Genomic DNA, 21,768 nt, shown 5'->3' on the forward strand with positions numbered 1-21,768 from the left:
GAAGATGTACAGAAAAACCCTGGTTAAGAAGGGGTTGATTTTGGAGGCAGTGTGGGCTATCTAGGGCAGTGAATACAGGATGTATCAGCTTGGCTACAAGCTCTGGTCTTCCCATCATTCAGCTGAGGTTCTGGCATCTGAAGGATGTCACAGCTCCTCCTCCCCTGGTGATCCAAGTTCTCTTACAGCAAAACTAAGGGGTTTGAGAGAGAAAATGAGTTAAGCCCTGACCATTACCTGAAAACTGAGCTTGGATTTCCCAACCCAGAAGCTCACCCATCCCTCTGGTCACATATTATACATTGACCCTATGGGATCTGTACCCACCTTCTTAGGAACAGGTCATTTAACAGACTGGAAAATATTGCTGAATGACACATTTCTGGTAAGCATAGGCTCATTCTCTATAAAAGAAGAAAAGGAGGATTTAAGAGAGAAATAATGGAGAAAAAACAAAACTAATACACCTTTCTTGGTTTGTATTTTATTTTTGGAGAAGCAGACTACTACTTTTCTGCTGTACTTTCTTAACAGATACCAGGAGACTTTTCAAAGGTTATTTTTAGAGCCATTAGATCTCATTCTTTCCTGGAGCTGTAGTCAGGTCAACAACACTAAGGAATTACTATTTGTACCCAGTGAACTCTGCCTCTCAACCTCTGTGTCCTGTGGAGAAGGCACTGCTGCTTGAAAGAAGTCTAGCAGGGTTTGTTTTGGGGTTCAGCTTGTTTCCTTGAATCCCCTTGGAAAGTGACCATGGCAATTAGAAATATTAATTGAGCTGCACAGAAACTCAGCCAGAAACTTGTGCTCTCCTTCAGGGAGCAGCCACGAAGACCTGGATGCCAGCTGAGGTCTGTGAGGTTTAGCAGGCTGCTAAACTCAAGGACAGGAGCCAGCTCTGTGCTGGGGACACCAGCCATGCTGCTGGCTCATGGCTTGTAATACCGATGTGACACAGCATCCTCACATGTGTGCTCCTCCATGCTGGGCCTGGGTGCCTAAGCACTCACATCTGCTGCTTCCAGACTGGGTCTCTGCTGATTCCCAGCCTGAGAAGTGTCTAATGTAAGTGAGATGCATGCTAGCAAGAGGGATGCTGAAATCCCAGCCCTGCTGGCCAAACCACCTCTCCAACTTCTTGTGCAGCCACTGGCACAAGGGAGGGCAGGAGCCAAGATATTTTCATCTCCAAGAGCTTTTCTTTTAAACCTGTAACCTGGGGGAGGAATATGCAAGCTGTTCCCTCTTGTGCTCTATATTTTTAATATATAGTGGGAGATTCAGTAAGCCATTACTTTCCTTTTCCCCTCCTGTGTGATTAATTTTGCAAAGGAGTCTGCCTATGACAGAAACAGTGACAAACACAAGCAGCTCCTCACCTGCTTTCAAAATACGCCTTTGGGCCCAGCCCGTGAACTATTCCATCATGCTGATGAAGAGTCACACAAGCAGCTTCCACCACCCTTGGAGGGCATGAAGCCCCTGCCTCACTGTGGTGCACAGAGGTGGAAGCTGCAGCAAAAAAAAAATGGAACACAGGTGACACCACCTGACTGAGAAAGGCAGCTGAGAAAACATACCCAGCTTCACATGCTCAAGGGATGCCAGTTTCCATGCTCTTAGGAATATCTCCCTATCAGTGGATGGTGGGATACTGACACAAGCACGAAAGGCAGTCACCCTCTGCCTTTATTTTACTTTTCTGTATCCACAGCCTTAAAAAGTTTGGAAAAGGTTTTCCACACTAAATCAATGATGCTTCAGCCTAGATCGACCGTCATGAAGTAGTCTTCTATTTGTCCCTCTTCACAAAATCATATAGTATTTAAAACTGGCAATGAACATTGGCTATAATCATTGTATATAAATGTTTTAGACAAAAACAAATTCCACAGATGATTGAATTTTAGAATACACCAAAACACATGTGTCTTGAAGGATTCAAGGTGCTTAGTGACAGGGACTAGTTCGCACCAGTAGCTGAAGAGACAAAAACAGCACTATGAACTTAAGGAAAGCAAATGAGCTCACAAAAGTGATTCTTAATGTTTTGTTTTTATTTCATACCATGCCAACTGGATATAAATATCCTGTTCCATATGCCATTTTGCTAAATATGGGACAGAAAAAGGAAGTGTACATCTCTCTTCAGTGGGCACACGTAGTGACTTCCACTTCTACCTCAGCCTGGAGGAGTCCCTTGTCCACACACGGGCCTTCCAAATTTCCATGAGGGAAGGACTACTTTTGGTTTGACACAGCCTCTTTTTGCAGGGTGCTGCCTTGCTGTACCTGTTGCATGAGTGACCCTCACTCACCCCAGACCTGGATGCTTCAGAACAAGAAGCTCTGACATGTCCAAGCCACTAAAGGTTGTAGGAACCTGCAGAAAGTAGCTGTTTTCCTGATGTCAAAGTCCTTTTATACAACAACAACCATATCTGAAAGCCCTGTCTTATGCATTCATCAACCAACCACGAACATTCCCCAGGTATTATGGATATTCTGCTACCAAAATCTGAGCACTGCAGAGAATCCTAACCTCATGGTTTTTTTCTGCCTTCTCTCTGCCCTGTATTTATCAATGCCACACATTAGAGGGCAGGATGAGGAGTCTCTTTGGTGAGACAAGAACAGTCTTGTTTCAACACAAGAACAAATGGTTTCCTTATTTCTAGTTCAGCCTTTCAGGAAAAATAGCCTGAAATGGAATATATCCTGATCCATTGTTAATGAATGGCATGGATCTGTTTATACAGATGTTTATACAGTGTTAGTTAATTGTAATTATTTGTTGTTCCATATTCCAAAGCAGCTTGCAGCATTGCAGAGGTTTGTTAAGTGACCAGTGTTCTACAGAGATGCTGTGAACATTGGTTTCTAAAGTGTAGGCGAGACCCAGAATGAAACTATACCAAAGAGATTCTCTGCAAAACATGAAACTGAATTTGTTCTTAGCAGCCCATTTCACCCTCCACTACCACTGCAACGTAGGTGCCCTAAGTGTGACATGGTGGGAGAGGAATTTTAGTGTGACACGTGGCACAGATGGGTCAGAGAAGGGGCATTTTGTACAGCTTCTTCACCTCCAGTCTCCCAACACATCCAATTCCCTCCTGCCTCTAGCAAATGTTATTTCCTTTAGCTCCATTGTGTGGGTGCTGACAAAATTCAGGCCTACAGCAGTGTTTTTTCTGCTTGAAGAAATAGGGAAGCCTGAATTAAGTCTTCCCTGTTGATATTTGCACTGTGATATGTTTGTTTTGGTTTATTTTTATGGAGCTTACAGCTCAGTTAATTCAGTCACATCTACTTCTCCTGCCCACCTTCAAGTTCACCATTATCAGCTTCTTGCTTGCTTACCATCTCTGTGTCACCATCAGGGATGTGCAGGGGTGTCATTCTTTGCTCCTCCACATTAAAAGCACTTTGGAGGGTTAGATTTTGCTGTTCAGAACCCTACACCTTCATTTAGCTGCTGCTGCTGTCCTGCTTTCATATGGGCAGCCATATCCTTAATATTTTATTTTCTTTTAAATTTCATCTGATAATTCAATTGACTACTCCAGCTCAAAATCTAGAAACTATACTTTCATTTTCCTGGGATCAGGAGGATGTGAGAACAGTGGTAGTTTGGCTTGATGAAGGATTCACGCATCTCTCTGTTCCACATGTGACTAATGGCTTTTTCCAGCTGGTGGCCCTCCTTAACAAGTCAGTACTCTCGTATTTAATATTTGATAATTTTATTGGGTGAATTTTCCTAATGATATTTTTTTTTTAACCTATGCAGCCTTTTAGCTTCTGCTCTGTCATAAGGAGTTGCCCAGTGTAGCCATATTTAGGGTGAAGAAGTACCATCTTCTGTTTTTTTATTATGTTGCTCTTTCACCAATGTGATTTCAGTGCTGTGCTTTATCACTTGTGCCTCTATAAGCCAAGAAAAAAACTCCATATATTTTATTGTTTTGGAACAAAGCACGTAGTTTTGTAAGCAAAAATAAAGTGGTCCATAATGAGTATGATGGAAAGTGTAAATTGCAAATCAGAGCTGACAATTGAATGCGTGAAAATCCGATGTTGCAATTTTTCTCCTTTCTTTAAGACCTTTGAACAAATCATTTGGGGCTCACCACATCTGAAAGTGCTTAGGTGAAAGTGGCATGAAGAGGTGTGATCAAAGCCATTTTCATAGCAGACATAAAAATCATAGCATATCTGATTCAAAACAGGGTAAGCAAAACCTAACCTGCCTGCTGGAGAAGATTCCATTGAAACTAGTTTTAGTTATCATGAGGCTCAAGTAGCATGTTTGGGACGCTGGGGGTTTGGATCTAAAGGAAACCCTCACCAACAGGCATTTAAATACGCTAGAGACTCCGAGTCTTGCAATGTTATGATGTTATGTATATGAAGAAAACTCACTTTAAATTATGCAGTCTGATGTTAGGATGAAGTTAAATTGCATACGAAATAATAATTTTCATTATCGGTTAAGAAATCACCCCGCATTTTAAAAAGCTGTTTGTAGGCTTCTCGCAATGTAGGTTAAAAGAGAAGAAAAAAAATCCAACTTTTTAGCAAGGTAAAAAATAATGTGTTTAGCTTCAGGCACTCTTTAAACTGCCTGTTTTCTGAGAAGGGAGCACAGATGTGTGAGATTCTGGATTTAGTTCCAAGCCAATACTCTTAATTAACTTCAAATTGTTTAAATATATAACATCTCAGTGCAGGATGTAGCATCCTGGGGGTGCACTGGGCTGCACCCAGGTGTCCAGTTGTTCCCAAAGTTCACCTGCAGCACCCCAAACCACTGCAAGGGGCAAACATATCTGCCTCATAATGGCAAATTATTTCAAGGCCAGAAGGGTGTTCATACTGAGAGGAATGCTTGGGATAAGAAATAGAAATATTGGTGAAAGCTTGAAGAGAACATTTTGCCATTGCTTTCAAATCACCCTGGGAATGACTGGGAGAAAGAAAAACCACTTAGGAAAGACATAGGGGTTCTGGAAGATGGAAACTGCTCCTAGACTGTAGCTCTCAAGAATAAACAGCAGGCAGTGAGCAAGCAGGGAGACTGGGTTTGGTTGGGCCAAGAGATGGATTCTAGAGATACACAAAATGAAGCAGAAAAAAGAATTTTCGGTGAGTTGAAATTCACTTTATGTGGTCTGTTCCATCAGAGAAAAAGACTCAGTGGTTCACGAGTCAGAAGGGAGTTGACAATGCCTTCCCGTGTCCCCAGCTAAGGCCGCCTTCCTCAGCTCCCAGGGTGTAGATATCTTTTGTTTGTGCTGACTGTATGCTGCACAGGTCCTGTGGGCAGCAGCACCAAAAACAGGTCTGGGGGAAGTTAGTATTTCTGCCAGTTGTGGCAGGTGTGAACAGTGTGCAGCAACCAGCATCTAGAGCTTCCAGCTGAGCACCCAGGGTAAAGAGAAACGTTATGCTGCTGCTCACACTATGGTTGATGTCCCTCTTACGTACCCACTGAGGAAACTTAGGTGCATAAGCATGTAAGTGAGAGATCTCTATCTTGTGCACAGTCAGTTGCAAAGAAATATTTTGATCTGTTGAATTTGAGACTCTAATATTATTGGGTTTTTTTCAATCCATACATTTGTATACACATGGAAACACACACAAGCTTTTTGTACCTGATTTTTAATTCTGTATTTCACAGGTAAGACACCACTGTAACTTCAATAACTTCAGAAAACATGCTCAGAGCTAAAAGTACTGTAAATGAGTGGATAATCAAGTCTGCAGTGTCACCCCCCCAGTTTCTGGGCTACATGCAGGCAGTGTCCTGAGGACGTATCTGTGCTGAGACCCACGCCGTGAGGAGATCCCCAAGCAAGCAGCCAGAGAGCAAGCTCTGGATGGCTGTGTCAGTGTGCTATGATGCTATTAATTAGTCCTGAGTTAATTAGCCCTTGCAAGAGGCAGTGTTAACCTGGCTGTATGGCTTTGGGGACCTGTGTAGTGTCTCTGCATGGGATTGTGACATGTCATGCCTTGAGGATATCCCATCCCTTCTGAGGCAAAGCAAGATCTGCCACACTTTGCTCCTGTGTCACACAGGTGGGACAGGGGATTTGGTAGGAAGAATGGTTTGTGTTGCTCAGAGGAGCAGTGAGGAAGACCACACAGTGAAAGAAAAAGGTTGTGGCAAAGGTCTGTAAAGTGGCCCTGAGTCCCGGGGAGAATTCAAAAAGGTAAGAAGAAGGTTGATTATTTTCTGCCATGGGATTAAATGAAACAGACTCAAACCAAAGAAAAGGAAGCATTTTTTCATTCAATGGGTAGTTAAGAAATCAAACTCCCTGTGCCAATATTTTTGTGTGTTGGACATTTATTCAGGCTCAAAAAGCTAATTAGACAAATAAAGAAAAAAAGCCACCCAAAGCTATAAATTTCAAGACTCGCTTTAGGCTAAAGAAGTGCTGGGGCAGCAGCCACTTGAGGCCAGGAAACTACATCAAAGACAAGTAAGTCACTATTCCGTTGCCCTAGTCTTGCATTTTTTCCCTGTCATCTGCTGTTGGCCACTGGCACTGCCAGCCCTGCCTCAGAGTAGAGCTCTTCCCAGGTGTCACTGCCATATTTGTAGCAAATCTCATTGTTTTTCCCCCATTTTCAAGGAGCTTCTTGTGGTTAACTTAAAACAACGTGCCTCCATCAGAAGTGTTCAGCTAGTAAGCATGAAAGAGGAAGAACCAGAATCAGAATCACAGAAAGCCCTGGGCTGGAAGGGACCTTAAGGACCATTTGGTTTTAACCCCCTGTCATGGGTAGGGATGTCACCCACTAGATCAGGTTGCTCAGGGCCCCAAGATTAGGACAACAGAAAAAAATAATAATACAAAATCATGTAATTTTTTCCATGTGGGGTTTCACCCATACTGCAGAAGAAAAGCTTGCCACCAGCTCATCACTTACACTGAGCAAAATTCCACAGAGAGCATAGAAAGAATATGTTGCTTGGATAAAATTTTAGGCCAATTCATACCATCTTAAGTAGTGTAAGAATACAATACCAAACCCAAGACACTTGTGTCTCATTCTAAGAAAAATTGTCTGTTGCCACAGACAAGCTAGTACCAGCATTTTTGACCTTTAACAAAAGCTCTTCCTTAGTAACTTCAAATACTACAGAAAGATCTAGTAGCATCTAACAAGTGAAGTAAGCAAAGAATTGTGGAGCTCAGTTGCTGAGCAGGCTGATTGATATTTGTCAGGCTTCCGAAGCTCTGCTCCATCCCTATGTTCAAGGCAAGCAAATGAGAAAAGGAAATTCAGAGAAGAATGATAATTAGCAGTGTCTCCCTCAGCAAAGGCCTTGAAGGTTTTCAAATTGGCTCCTGCCTTTCTCTGCCTGACAGAAATCAGCCCAGAGAAACCATGTGTATGAAAAAAAAATTTTTTATTTTAACAACATCATTCATATGTTCAGGAACTCCTTTGAACAACCAAGTGAGCCAGGAATCTAATGAACAAACAGTTGAATGTAACCTCTGGATAACCCTCTAATCTTCTCCATTCCCCTTGAAAATCTGAGGAGGAAAACACTAGAAGACAACAGATTGAAAAAGCCTGACCAAGGAAACTGCTGGCAGTCAGCTAGGCATGGGTGTTTCTCTTGTTTGCAAATTTTAGCAATTAAGAAAGTGTTGAAAGATTCTGAAAACATGTTATCATTGAGAGAAGAGAGACTCCTAGGATTTAAATGTCAGGAAGAAATAGGGTAAAAGACTGATTGGCTTTAGTTGATGGTAAGTCAAAAGTAAATTCAGACTTTCCCTTCAAACAACATAAGCTGTCAAATATGAAAGTGAGCGAGCCATTATTCTTCTGATTTCACAGACTATGAATACCAAAGCAACACATACCATAATAACAAGGCAGTGTCGAGAGGAGCTCTAAAACTCCATCTGATCCTCCATATGTTGCAAGAGAAGTAAGAGTTTCTGAAGGAGACAGAGTCCTCAGTGAGAAGAAAATGTCTGAATGACTCTGGAGATGGTTTTGTGGGCAGATACTACTATGAGAAGGAAAGCAGAAGTAAAATAAGCAAGATATTGATTAGGAAAAGCTGTGAATAAGGTTAAACATTTACAAATAACTCATCAAGCAGCTAACATCTAATCAAAATCATGGCCTTTCATTTTATGCCAGAAAACTAATTATATTGAATTAAGTCAAAAGAACAAAGGTGTTTGGAAATATGTCAAAGGATGAACAAATCAACATGAATCTTAAATTCATGAGGAATGATGACCTAGTCATCAAATCAAATATGTGTTCGTAAATGTAATTAAGAAAATCAAAATAATCCTGTGTCAATCATTAAACAATTAAAGCATGAAGAGTAATGAGGGAAATGATGGCAGTCAAGAAAAAAAAAGACATCTAATAATTGTTTTCTAAAAAAAAAAAAAAGTATGAAAGACTCTGAAAGGTGGGCATTACCCTGAATTAAAAATCTCAATATGCCTTTTGACTCTCAGTTACTGTTGAACTCTGGTCTCATTGTCTGCAAAGACAGCTTTGTTTCCACTTATCCTCTGCCCATTACTTAAGCAGAAGGACATAATTCACCTTGTGGAGGTGTTGCTGTATCTTGAGGCTACATGATTCAATCTTGCCAAAGAGACTCGGCAAACAAAGCGGCGTAATTTGTTACTGAACTTCTGACCACTATCCTAAACAAGCGTAACATAGGTCCCACTGACAGGGATGAGGGTTGCCTGAGAACAAGAGTCTAGGATGGACACAAAAATTAAACCAGCAGACAAACAAGGAGATCATTTGGTTGGAGAGAGCTAGTATTCCAGGGTTCACTTGTTGGACACAGCTGACACTGTGGCCTGTATGCCATAAGACCTTGACTGATAAGTATGTTGGAACTACTTTACATTTTAAATCTTAAAGCAAGCACTCTACATTGCTCCCTGAGGTGCACGCAAAAGTAATGGTTTGGTAGGCTGCTCAGCAGGAATCCATGCTGCTGGCAAAGTCAACAGCGCCATTTCTATAGCAGCAGATTCTTTCCCAATAGCTCAGTGATTCTCATTTTTTCTGACTTGGGCATCCAGGAGGATCACTGCCCAAGCAAATATGACATCTACAGCAAAAACAACCATAAATGTATTTTGCTTTACACCATCCCAGAGAAGTTTGCAGAGGAAAATTCATGCTTAGAAAAAAATAAACAAGAGAAACATCACCAACCAGCCTAAAAAACATCTTGACCCTGCTTAAAATTTAGTTGTGTGCTCATAAGAAAAATAATGGCATAGAGGAAATGCCTTTTCCTGCAGAAAAGCAGAATTATGTCATCTCTTTGTCCTACACGTGGACTGGATGAACCAGAAAAGAGATTTTACTCTTGGAGCTTTTATTCCAAAACACATCTAAGGATTGGGATATTACTCACATAGATGATTGCTTCCTACAAAAACCATCTGTTTTATACTTGAAAATAAATAGACAATGAAATATCTCAATGAATTTCATTTTACCCTTTACTAAACTGCATTTGTGTGCTTAACGTTAACCTTCCCATTCAAATGTCATTAGCTGCTAATTAAGATGTTGATATGCTGATTGTATATCTTGCAGTAGAGATGATTTGCAGGCACTTACTAGGTGTTTATCAAACTCCAGCACACGTATTGGTTTAGCATGTGTGGCACATTTAATTTACTGAACACTGTCCCAGTTCTCCGCTCTTTTTTTTTTTCCTAATACATAATGAGCAACACATGGCAAGTTGTCAGGAATAACCTCGGAAGAGAAGTAAAAGTAAGTGACCTAGGCACTCTTATGCAAACAGTTTTTACCTATGATTTCAAGAAACCTTATTTAGAAATCTCTAAAACTATCCCAGCATGTTACTAACAGAATGAATAAGCCCTCTGAATTTGTCTACAATTTACACTGTCCCCTAGTTAGAGACAGATGACACACCATAGTGTTAAAGGTTTTTTTCCAAGCAACTTCCTTGCTGCTGGCAAGAAGAGTTTAAATCAGAGAAAGGCAGTGATGATTCTGTTAGTGCAAAAGCAGTTCTGCAACACAGGGTACATTTTCACAGGACTTTTTAATATAATTTATGAATATTTGCTTGCAACATAATTGTCTTTTCTGCTGACATTTTCAAAGCAACACTGTGATTTGTTGGGTCTCCTGAGAGTCCAAGTACAAAACTGATAATTATATTAAATATACATAGACAATAAAGAGTGTGTTTACATAACTATGCCCATAAATATCTGGTTGAACAGTCATTGTTCTCAAAACCCTTTTAAGCAGCTCTCAGAGGGATCCAATTCTAATGACATGATGGTTTAAAAGATGTTGCTCAGTCTTGTTCCATATTTAATTAACTTTCCTTTTTTAAACTTGTGATGGTGGAGACAATAACAAATAGCTCTGAAAAGAGAACGAGCCTTGAAACATGAGTGAGACCTTGTCAGGCTTTTGTGTGCCACACAGAGAAGAAGATCTGCACACAAGAGTTGGTGGCCGGGGACTGTCCAGCTCCTGGGGGACTCTGTTGCTGTAGCATTCACAGTTCACTACGACTAATAGCAACAGCAACAACAATAATAATAATTAAACAAATCTTCTGCATACCAATAAGGGAAGTGACATAGGGAGGGAAAATGAATGTATTAAATGGTATTCTGGTAGAATAGGCCTACACTTGTTTATTTTTTGTGCTGCTATAGAGCAGTGAAGCAAATACTTTAAAGACAATGGCACATTGCCCACCTAGATGTAAAGGGCGTGTGAGCATTAACTGAGCATCAGTGTATGACTGAGCACATTAAGCAAGAATCATGGTAACAATTCTAAATTCATGGACAGTCTTATTCTGTGGAGTCCTTCACATTACCTCATCCTAGACAGGGCTGCTACAGCAGCACAATATTCTGTTTTCACACTGAGCTATTTTTAATTGTCACCAATTATAATTCATTTACTTTTATGTGTCCTGGTTGTCACAATATTAACATTTGTAAGTCTTTCCTTTTGCAGGCTGTGAGAATCTGTTGTGACATCTCAATAAAGTGGGATTCAATCAAGGTGTGAATGAATTGTTAATCTTGTTATAAATAGAAAATGCCATATGTTGGTAAGGAAGGGACGTCTCCCTTTTTCTGTTGTTGAGGACAGTGGTAATGAAACAAAGTGAGTGGTCATGCCAGAACTACTATTAAAGTCCAGTCACTGAGACATGGAAAGAACATCAGCTTTCTCCCTGCTATTAAGAAGGAAGGATAACTATTAATGTGTCCTAAGCAGAGCTTTTGAAACATTTTTTATGGGGTTTGCAAAGTGACTTGGAAATCAGGAAAAGCAGTGAGAGGACTGGGCTTGGAGTAAACCAAAGAAATTCTTATAGCATTCATGTAGACTGAACCACCTAAAATGGATTGGAAAGCCTAACTTACAGGCAACTGGCTATGAACACATGTATGATGGTAGAAATTCTGGGTTTGGGTAGCTTAATGTCATAAAGGCTTAATACACGCTTATTCCTGGACTATCTTTTGTTCAGATAAAGCATTGGTGCATTTCCTCATGAATCCAGCAGTCAGATATTGTCTGGGTAGGTCGCTTCACTTCTGCAGTATAAATTCGGTATTTGTATCTGCTTTAGATCTGTGACATTTCCTAAACATAGTTCTGCCAAACAAGCAGAAGGACTAATTGCTTTATTAAACAATCACTTAGAGTGAAACTCATGTCCACTTGAAATCTTGGGAATATAGCTGGTCTCAGAGGTAAAAGGATACCTTGTCCATCAGTCTATCCACACAACCCTTGAACAGATTTATCCTTTCACATTACACTAAGGGCATGAGGAGTGGCTTCTCTTAGCTTTTGCTAACCCAGGTCAGAGAAAGGCACGCCACAGCTGAAATGCACACATGCACACAGAATGCCGTGTCTCTTCTTCCGATAGGCAAGATGATCTGCCTCTCCTGTTGATTTTTCTAAATGCTGTGGTAATTCCCCAAGCAATACTCAGTTCTCATTGGGAAGTTCAGATGTCTTCCATAATCTACTTAAACAGCTATTTAGGTATCACTGAGAAACCTGTTACTTTAGAAAAGGTAAGAGGATTCCACCACTTGATACCAGCAGCCAGCTCTCACAAGCCACCTGGGGCTACCCATGGCCACAAGACCCCTCTATTCCCCTGCACTGACCTCAAGGGACAATTGATGCATGAAGTCTTCAACACATTTGCTGTTGTTGTGTTTACTGTTACTTTATTTACATATCTAGAAATTCAACATCTTTGCATGTTTTGCAAGCTGTCATGACATGAGACACTAGTAATAGACTATGTTTTGCTTGCTAACATATTTTTGACATATTTTAGCTTTTGATTATAAGATTGCATCTTTCCTTGCTACCATCTGTCTCAACTCAGTGGCACTCTGGCATTTACAAAAACAGTAGGGTGTAATATTTCTTATATACTTGAACTCTACTACAAACATGTTATTTTCAGTCTTAACCAATATGTCACACTTTCACACATGAAGGCTGAAATGCCTTATATCCTTAAAGGTATCTGTCAAAAATAAAGAACATATCATCACATTCAATTTGGCTGAGATGAGTAATATATTAATGAGAATAAGAATGGGAATGGTTTCTGACTTATAAATAGAACTGGCATTTTTCAAGCCTTATGTATTCATGCCTGCATTTATCCTTTTGTCAGCACAAATGACATATTCATACAAAACCTGGGAATTTCTTCCTTGTATTTAGCAAAATCTTCACAATATTTTCAAAGCTGGAATTTTAAATATGACAAATTTGTTTTTGGAATATCTGGTAGCCAGACACTTTCCGACTACTTCTTTTCTCTCTGTCCTCTATCTGTAAGGAGTCAATTTGTTACATTCAGCAAACTGGAAATCACACTTTATATCTACCCTGACAGCACTAGGAGAGCAGTTCTAGACATTTGGACTTCTTGTGATGTGTGGCTGCTTAAAGACAGTATTTCAGCAGCACTGGTTTTCATGGGATAAAACTAGAATTCCAGCAATAGGATAAGATAATAGAATAGCTGGAGAATGTGTTTTGGTCCTCTTTTGTAGGTGAGCTGGAATAGCAGGGGACAATGGTAGGCAAAGACAGTTTTTATCCCCTTTTTTCTTCTCCTTGAAACTGGAGGCAGCCAGGAGCCAGTTCAGACCTGAGCAAAGCTCGAGGTATTGTGAGAGCTCCCCCAGGGCATGGTGCCAGTGAGCATCACCCCGTGCTGTGCACCACCTCCAATCCTGCTACCCATGCCAGAGCAGAGGGTGAGGGATGTCAGGTTAACAGCACTGCTGGCCAGAGCTGGGGTTGCTCCCTCTCATCAGTACCAGACCCAGCTCACTAAGTGATATTTCATTTAAATTTACTAATAATTATACATGGAAGATGCGTGGTGACTCCTCTGGCGACCAACGTGTCAAGTGTGTAAGTATGAAATTGCTGAGACAGACAAATAAAATAAACAAATAGACCCAGAAAACAGTGACTATCACTCTCAAGCACACATTGCTTTGCAGTGGGCCAGCAGATTTGTTTCTGCTATTACATTTATTTCAATACCTACCTTTGAGAAAAGCAACCAATTCCTACTGAGCAGTGTACAGATCCTGATACAACGGGATTCCAGATCATGCTGGTTCTTTAGGTAATATAGCAGCAATAATAATAATGCTACTTTCTGAGGAAAAAGACAAGACACAAAGCACACTCACACATAATGGTAAACTGAATTTATTTCCTTTTGGAAAACAATTCCAGTAATCTCCAGGTTCAGACCGCAGAGTAAACATTAATAACAGTAACATACAGGTTAGTTCAACTGATTCAAGAATTTGGCCGTGTGAAATCATTAAGGAAAGTCTTGAACACTCAAAGCTTCAAATGGTATCCAGGAAAAAAAAATTCTTTGACAAACTACATAACAACTATTGCATATATGGTAATGCTATCTGTCATATCGCAAGGCTTACAAATATATATACGGGCCTTATTCAACTGTGGGTTCCTGCTCTGTGAGAAAGAGTCTCTTCATTTTTTTTTGCAAGAATCTTCAGCAATAAAAAATAGTCTTAGATTCATTCGTTTGTATACCAAAAGAGATTTCTAGACTGAAGTTTAAATGAAAGGGAGGCCAAACAGAGCTGCAATGGAACATAGCTATTACCTTCTCCCTCCTTCTTGAAAATGACATTTTTTCTTAAGCTATTTTTTTCCCCTCACACAGTATTATTATTATTTGTATCTTTCCTGAATAGGGCCCAAGTCCACTTGTCTTTATAAGACCATTTTAGTATCAGACAACATAATACATGTGCAACACTTTATATACAGGAAGTCTATCCGGTGCTCAAAAGTTCAAACACATGAACATCCAACAGTTTCGATAATACAAGTTTTATGGTACAATACAATGATTCTGAATAATATACATTAACAATGAAAGTTTCGTGCAAAGAGTAAAATGTGTTCCCTTTTTGTGCCACAAAGAATTCTCTGGAAGAGACGGGCCTTGCACTAACTGCTGTGCTGGGTCATCGTATGATTCTGAAACAAAAACAAAAGAAACAACTTAGTCACAGGACAGGCATTTCTGTGTGAAAGAAGGATACAAAAACAATTTTCCCAACATATCTTGTAAAATGATGGGCTGGAAAAAAGAGTATTTTGACCCCTCCTTGTTTAAACTAGCCAGAAACAGCATCATTATGGAAGAGAGGATATCTCCCCAGCTGTTTCACACCAGTATCCTTTACATGTGCCACAAGAAGGGCAACACACTCCCTACAGGTAGGGGGTGGGCTGACCTGCCCCAGTGAAACTGCAGACCAGGTCACTGGTCCTGGTGTCTGCTTACACATGGCTCACATTTATGCACTGCAAAAATGAGAAGTGCATTTGCCATAAAAGTCTTACACTAACTGCCCTGTGCTTCCTGGACTGTGGCACTGCTTCAAAAGTGCTCCTGCAGTAAAACCTATTTCCCCCACAAGGTATGGCACAGTATAGTCTGGTAAGAGCCACTCTGCTAGAGAGATCAGAGAATGATGAGAAAACAGGGGGGGCTGGCACAGCCTGCCCTTTGATCACCAAAACCCACAAGTGTTTTTCCTCAGGTGAATGCAGTGCCTTATGTGCAGTAACACAGCATGGCCTTTGGAGTCTTAAATTCTCCTTTCCCGTACAAGCAATCACTAAATCAAGCAGCAAACACCAGTTTCACCCTCTTTCCTCCTCACCCCTCAAACCAGGTTGACCACTTTCAGAAAGGTGCTATCGTGCTGCCTGTACTGGCTCAGATCCTTCACAAGCATCTACCAATGAGCAAGGGACCAATCCAATACATCTTAAGTTTTCTACAATGAACACTGGATCCACAGATAACTAGGAAATGTCTGTGAATGCTACTTCTCAGACAACAGGGCAGCCACTGATTAGTGATGAATTTTCCCCTTAGTAATCGGGGCCAGATTTGGGCCAGTGACCCAGAGGGCAGGGGTGTCACATCCCATGATTTGCTCCCAGCACATCCAGACCCTTCACTCCACTTTATTAAGTTAATCTGTCTTTAAACCTCTTTGGACTAACACACTCTAGGATGAACCTGTTCCCACAAGACAGTCATCATTTACAACAAAGTGAACATCTACTGAACCATACCCTCCAGAGCCACCCATGAAAGAACACATGGAAACAGCCTCAGTGAAACGAATGTGAAATACAGCGTGACTGCAGACCAGCCTAAAAATCCTCTCTCCCATCCTCCTTCACTCTCCCTAAACTGTGCACGCACACAAATAATAGTTCATGGGACATTTGGCAAGGAAAGGATCTTACAGTAAGACTGAGGAATTTTTAATGTAGTGCCATTCTCAAGATTAAAGGAAAATGACCCAGTGACACTCAAAGATGCAATTTCCAGATGTGAATACAAAATGATTTAATGCTGATGGCAGGAATTCCAGACTGTCCAAGGCCAAAGAGTGTTAAAAAAATACACTCCACCACTTGACTTCATCTAGTTCCTCATCCTTCCCATAAAATCATTTCAAAATACTGTAAAGCAGTAACAATAGATGCAGCCAAAAATGTTGGCTGGTCACAGGTAATGGGCTCTGACTTTAAAGCACAAAAGCAAGGAAATTAAGAGTTAAGCCTGACAGTCAGTCCTTTTGTCATCCTGTTGTGTCCATTTATTGCAGCACTTACAGCATAACACCACAGGCTTATTGAAGACCCTGCAGTACCTAGAAACAACAGGACAAGTTAAATATGGGGTGGCAGCCTGAATTCTGATTTTCTTCTCTGCCTCTGAGCAGGTGAAGTAATATACCAATTGTTACATTGCAGACAGATATTTGGGGGGGGGGTCTTTTGTTTCTAGTCTACTGAGAGTAAGCATGTCAGTCATTCCCATTTTTTATTTCTTTTCACTAAGTGAAAAATGCAAAATCAGTATGAAGCTGGATGAACAGTTGCATATGAAGCATTCAAAAGGTGTGTTAAAATTGCAGCTGTAACTCTCTTTGCAGTGACATTTTTGATTAAAAATAAAAATGCCAAATATGAAGGAGACAAAATAAAACACAGCATAAGGACTGATTTGCCCCAGCTCTCAGTGTCCCTGACTCCTGTGCCCTGGCACAAAATGAGATTCTCTGGAGATAATGAAGAAATAATAGGAAAAAACCAAACAAGCGTTGCAGAGAAGAATGATACAGTGCAGGATAGAAACACAAGGAAATGCTTTGAAGACTTTAGGCCTTAAAAAGGCAACAAGATGTGTTGTAAGCAGTCAGAACAAAACACAATTTCCAAAGTAATTAAGGCTCCCCAAATGTGAGGGACTAGGGAGAAACACCTATTTGGCTAAGTCACAAAAAAATACAAAGTGGAAGCGCTTCAGGAACAAAACATTGACAAGACAAGCAGGCGAAGGATGGGAGGGGAGAGATAAGAAAAGAAGGAAAATTCTGTAATCCCACAGAGAGCTATATTCCACACTACCAAAAGCCATCTATTGGAGACCCCACGTCTAAGTGACTGAAAATTGCAAACATTAATCCCAGTTATGAACTGTTGTTGTTTTTATGAGGGGTGTTGTGTTTAAAAATTTAGGGCAAAAATTCTCCTCTATTATCCACACAGCAGATCTCAGCTCTGATAGTCTCTTTGCCTCGTGTGCAGCGAGCTCCAGCCCCCTCGGCAGTGGGAGATCAGGCAGGTGGGAAAGCGGAATTTGGAGCTCCCGCCGGCAGGGACACGGCAGGGCCATGGGAGCGCGGCACGCCCAGGGAGAGCACAATATTACACTTGAGATACCGCGTGTGCCTCGGAGAGCGCGCTGCCCTTCGCTAAAGACACACTAGACAAGCCTGAAACGTGCTACCTCCAGAAACTTCAACTAGTTTGCCTGAGTTTGGAGCAATTGGTACCTCCACTTGCCAAAGAGAAGTCATTTAGCGAAGTACAGGAGGCATCATATGCTTCCCTTCTTTGCCTCCCCCAAGTCTGATTGTGCATAAGCACATCTGTTTAATTATGTGGTGGTCTCCCTACAAAGCAAAAATGTCAATTTCCTGCTTAGCCACAGAAAGGGGAAAATATTTTTTCTCAATATAATCTTTCCTGGACTTCAGCAACAGCTGTGTTCCAATTTCCAAGAGCTGGGATCTCATGAGGAGACACTAGTTTGCAAATACAAATTCAAGCTTTGCATGCACAAAATGGAGGAACAGGGAAGCAGGAGGGGGGTGTGTGTGTGTCACTGCATTTGTTATCATATTGACACAAACCAGGAAAACTCCTACATCCCCAATTCCTATGCCTCAGCGTTATCTGGAAAGCAGGTGTATTACCTGGAAAAACCTGAATTCAGTATATTTCACAAGCAAAAGAAACCCTTGAAGTGCATTTGCCCTATTCCTAGAAATAATTATTTTGGATAGCTGAATCCAGAATTCCAACTGTTATGTGACCTACTATAAAGTTATGTGCCACCACTTTTCTGGATGAAAATGCTTTGAGATATCCCTGTTGTTAGTGTTAAAGACTTGAAGACATGCAAAGAATTTCAGGACAATACTGTGCGGAAGAATCTCCTTGGCAAACAAATACAAAAAGGTTTCTTCGCATAAAGGCTCGAGACAGAAGAAGTGATAATACTTGTTGTTTGGTGCATGTCTTTGTGTTTCAGAGGGAACATGAGAAGTAATAACTAGCAAAAAGTTCCCGCCCACAGCATCAAAATTAACGAAGAAAAGAATACCCACAGATAGCCACAGACTCTGTAGCCCATTAGAATCCTTAATGTGAACTGCGGTTGCATTCAATTTAAATGGGACTTCTGTGTTTTATGAGCAGATGAAACAAGACACGGCTGTACCTGACAAACAGTGCGAAGAGGATACACGTGAAGAGGTATAAAGATGAAATGTAGGTGCATTATTTCAACAGATGGTAACAGTACCACAGCAGCATGTTATTTTTTCCTTAGTTCAAGAACACAAACATGAGTAATCAATCATCACTGATTAAGTAATTATGGTACCCTACATGTTATCACTTATCTGGAATCCTTTATCTGTGTACATTACAGACCATCTTGTATTTTTTTTGCATTCAAAAAAATAAAAATGCACCCCACTGCACAGCAATCCAGCTCCAGGTTGTAAAACAGAACTCTACATTACTATCAACCTTAAAGTGCTACAATTTACTTTTTTTTTTAACAAAAGCAATTGGTTTCCAACAGGCTGGATAATAAGTCTTTTGACCTGCATTCTTCTTTGACCCATTAAGGTCACCCCTGTGCTCGGGCATATAGCTGACTTAGGAAATGCCTGCAAGTCCTGCATTTCATCTCCTGCCCACTCAAAATAAAGCTTTCTTTAAATGTGTCTGTACGGGTCCCCGAAGACCAGGGAGGCATCCCTGTAGTGGGCAATGGAGGGACAGAAGCTTCTGCCTTTATTAATGAATGCAGACCATTATGAGTCTGGCTGGCTCCTGCACTGTTCCCAGAAGCATATACTGTACGTGACTTAAAATGCTAGAATATTGACACAAAGCGAGCTGGGCACCCCTAAGGAAAATTACTCCTTGGATATAATGTAGGCTCGTAACAGCTATTAGAGTACAAAATAAAACCCTCCGGGATCAAACTGACATATACCGCATTCTACCTACTCCTCAAACATTAGAAGAATTTCTTTGTGAAGGCATTCTCAAGGACAGCATTAAACTGACTTTTGTAGCAATCTGCAACAGCTTTTTGGCTTACAGCTTTTAGTACTAAATCTCTAGTTTGAATCAATATAAGTACTATATCTACCACATTAATCAATACATTTGGTTCAATACACGTTCTATTAAATTATACTTTCTAATCAAGATTTTCTGCTTCTCTTCCCTTCTTTTTTATTCCAACTTCTTATCCTGAACCACACTTTTCAAACTGTCTGCAGCTAAGAAGAGGATGTTGGATTTTCCAGAACCAAAGGGGAAGAAAGAAAGGCTTGTGGGGAGGCAAGCCTAGCGAAAACTAGCACAGGCTCAACATGGTTTCCAGAATTTTGGTCCAGTGCTTTATTACTTATCCTGGTTGTCGTGACCTCTCATGCAGGAAGCTCTGTATGGGACACTCCTGGAATATTATACCATGTGGAAAGGCGAGGGAGGAGGGAAGAGGAGTATTAAGTGGTAATACCAAAACCAAATAAATGAAACTTATTCAGACTAAGCTATAAAAAAGGTAGCACAAAAGGTTATTTTCCACACAGTTTCTTCAGATTTGTGCTGCTTCAATATTGCAGCACAGTTTCCTGTCAAGGCCCCATTATATTGCTGAAGGATTCTTTCCTGGTAAACTGTAATATGATTATACTCAAGGATTGAATCGATGAATTACTTAGATTTGTACGATACTAAGATTAAATGCAAACTATAAATTAAGATGTAAAAACATATTATTTAGTCCAGGTCTTTGGGGATATGTGAAACACTGGGATAGAAGATGTCTCCAGCAATCTGAGCGATCTGCACAGTTACAGTAAATGACTTTCCCACACCTGTGTTAGATTTGGTGGAATGTGACTGTTCTTCATAAGAAGAGAATACGAAATGCAATGTCAAAATGATAAAGATGCATATTGCAGGCATACAATGCATTTGCCACTGTCTTACAGATCAAAACCACTGCACTTGTGTCCCTCGCTTACAGTCAGTTTTTCTTTTCCTATCTCCATAGAATCACTGTGAACCTGCAGAAAAACTGTTGCATTTTCTTTTGACATTTAACATCATCTCACTCAGCTCATAATAGTGTCTTGTAATACTTTCTAGATGACACTATGTCACTATTAAACAAAAAGGTGAAATAGCATAATAAAGGAGTAGAACAAGAATTCATAGAATTGAAAGACAGAAAAGACCCATTAGGGCGTTTTCTCCACCCATCTTGCCAGTGTTGGATTATTGCCTACAGTGTAATTTCAAGTGTTTTGCCCAGTCCAATTTTAATTAGAGCTTCCAATGCTCCTCCTGGGAGACTATTTCACAGCTTCACAGACCTCAGGGTTAGTATTTTTTTCCTGATGTTCATCCCAGGAGAGGAAAAGGCACAGTCAACCCCAAATCAGACATGAAACCAAATCTGCATAGTGAGGAGCTGGTTTCAGTAGAATATCTGGGCCATTTCAAAGCATCTGAAAGCAGTAAACTTACTTTCAATGCCCCAACACATTATGGCACTGCCTCCACTGCTGCTGCAAGCAATTAAGAATATTTAGTTATGTGGGTTTCTAAGGCTCGTTTGCTGTATAGGTGAAAAAATAGTACAGGTGGGGTTTGGGTTTCCATACTACAGGTAATGACTTCTATAGTGCACTCCACCACATGAATTAATTGAAGGTTTGGGTCATATCCATTCTATGATTCTATGACCCTTAATTGTACTAACAGAGCACCTATGGACATTCAGATTGTAAACATTTCTGTCTTTTTCACATATGTGAAATACAAAAAGAGAAACTTCAGTTGAAGCTGATTAATGAATGAGTGATTATTTCCCCTCTCAGACCCCACCCTTCCTTTCATAAAACACTAACTCCAAGAAATTAACTTGAATTACTGTATCTGAAGTGTCAGAACTAACAAATGTTTTTGATGTGTTTCACCCCTCAAATTACAATGTTTCTGACACAAATTAATATATATTCATATTTCATTGGTCACACATATGCTGAGTGAATGAGGGAGCTAGAAAAGAGACTATATCTAATAATTTTTCATAGGTGAAAAGTAGGAGGTTGAATGTAGACTTTGGAGTTCTGGAGAGAACAGAGAATGTCCAGTCAATGTGTCCCTGCCACCAGAATCTTCAGTACTGTAGTGCAGCTGGCAGAGCAGGAGGAGTAACAATGAATTTATAAATACACTAAAGTAGGCATGGAGTTTCATCCAGGCCAAGCTCGCTCACCAGCACAGACCTAACAAAATACAGTGTCTGAAACTTCAGATTCCCAAGGAAATTGATCTGAACTAAACCAGAGCTATTTCCACAACAAGAAGGGGGCCAAATCCCAAGAGAATTTGTGTTCCCATAAATACCATTTATGTGTGGTGAGTTGATGTTTACCAGCCTTTGAGAATCAGGTCTGTTCTCAGACATGTTTGCCAATTAAGTGGTCA

General features: G+C 40.5%; 1 protein-coding gene across 9 annotated transcripts in view; it reads right to left on the bottom strand.

Moving 5' to 3' along the window:
- Nucleotides 1-13,796: 13,796 nt before the first annotated feature.
- Nucleotides 13,797-21,768, bottom strand: part of ZNF521 (zinc finger protein 521) — a 229,385-nt gene continuing 221,413 nt past the window's right edge. For all 9 annotated transcript variants that reach the window (XM_015618586.2, XM_015618587.3, XM_015618596.1 and 6 more), the window contains one exon: nucleotides 13,797-14,625. In XM_015618586.2, coding sequence (XP_015474072.1) covers nucleotides 14,596-14,625 — 30 coding nt within the window. In that variant the 3' untranslated portion in view covers nucleotides 13,797-14,595. The remainder of the gene's footprint in view (nucleotides 14,626-21,768) is intronic.

Source organism: Parus major, chromosome 2 (genome assembly GCF_001522545.3).
Source record: "Parus major isolate Abel chromosome 2, Parus_major1.1, whole genome shotgun sequence".
NCBI classification, from domain to species: Eukaryota; Metazoa; Chordata; class Aves; order Passeriformes; family Paridae; genus Parus; species Parus major.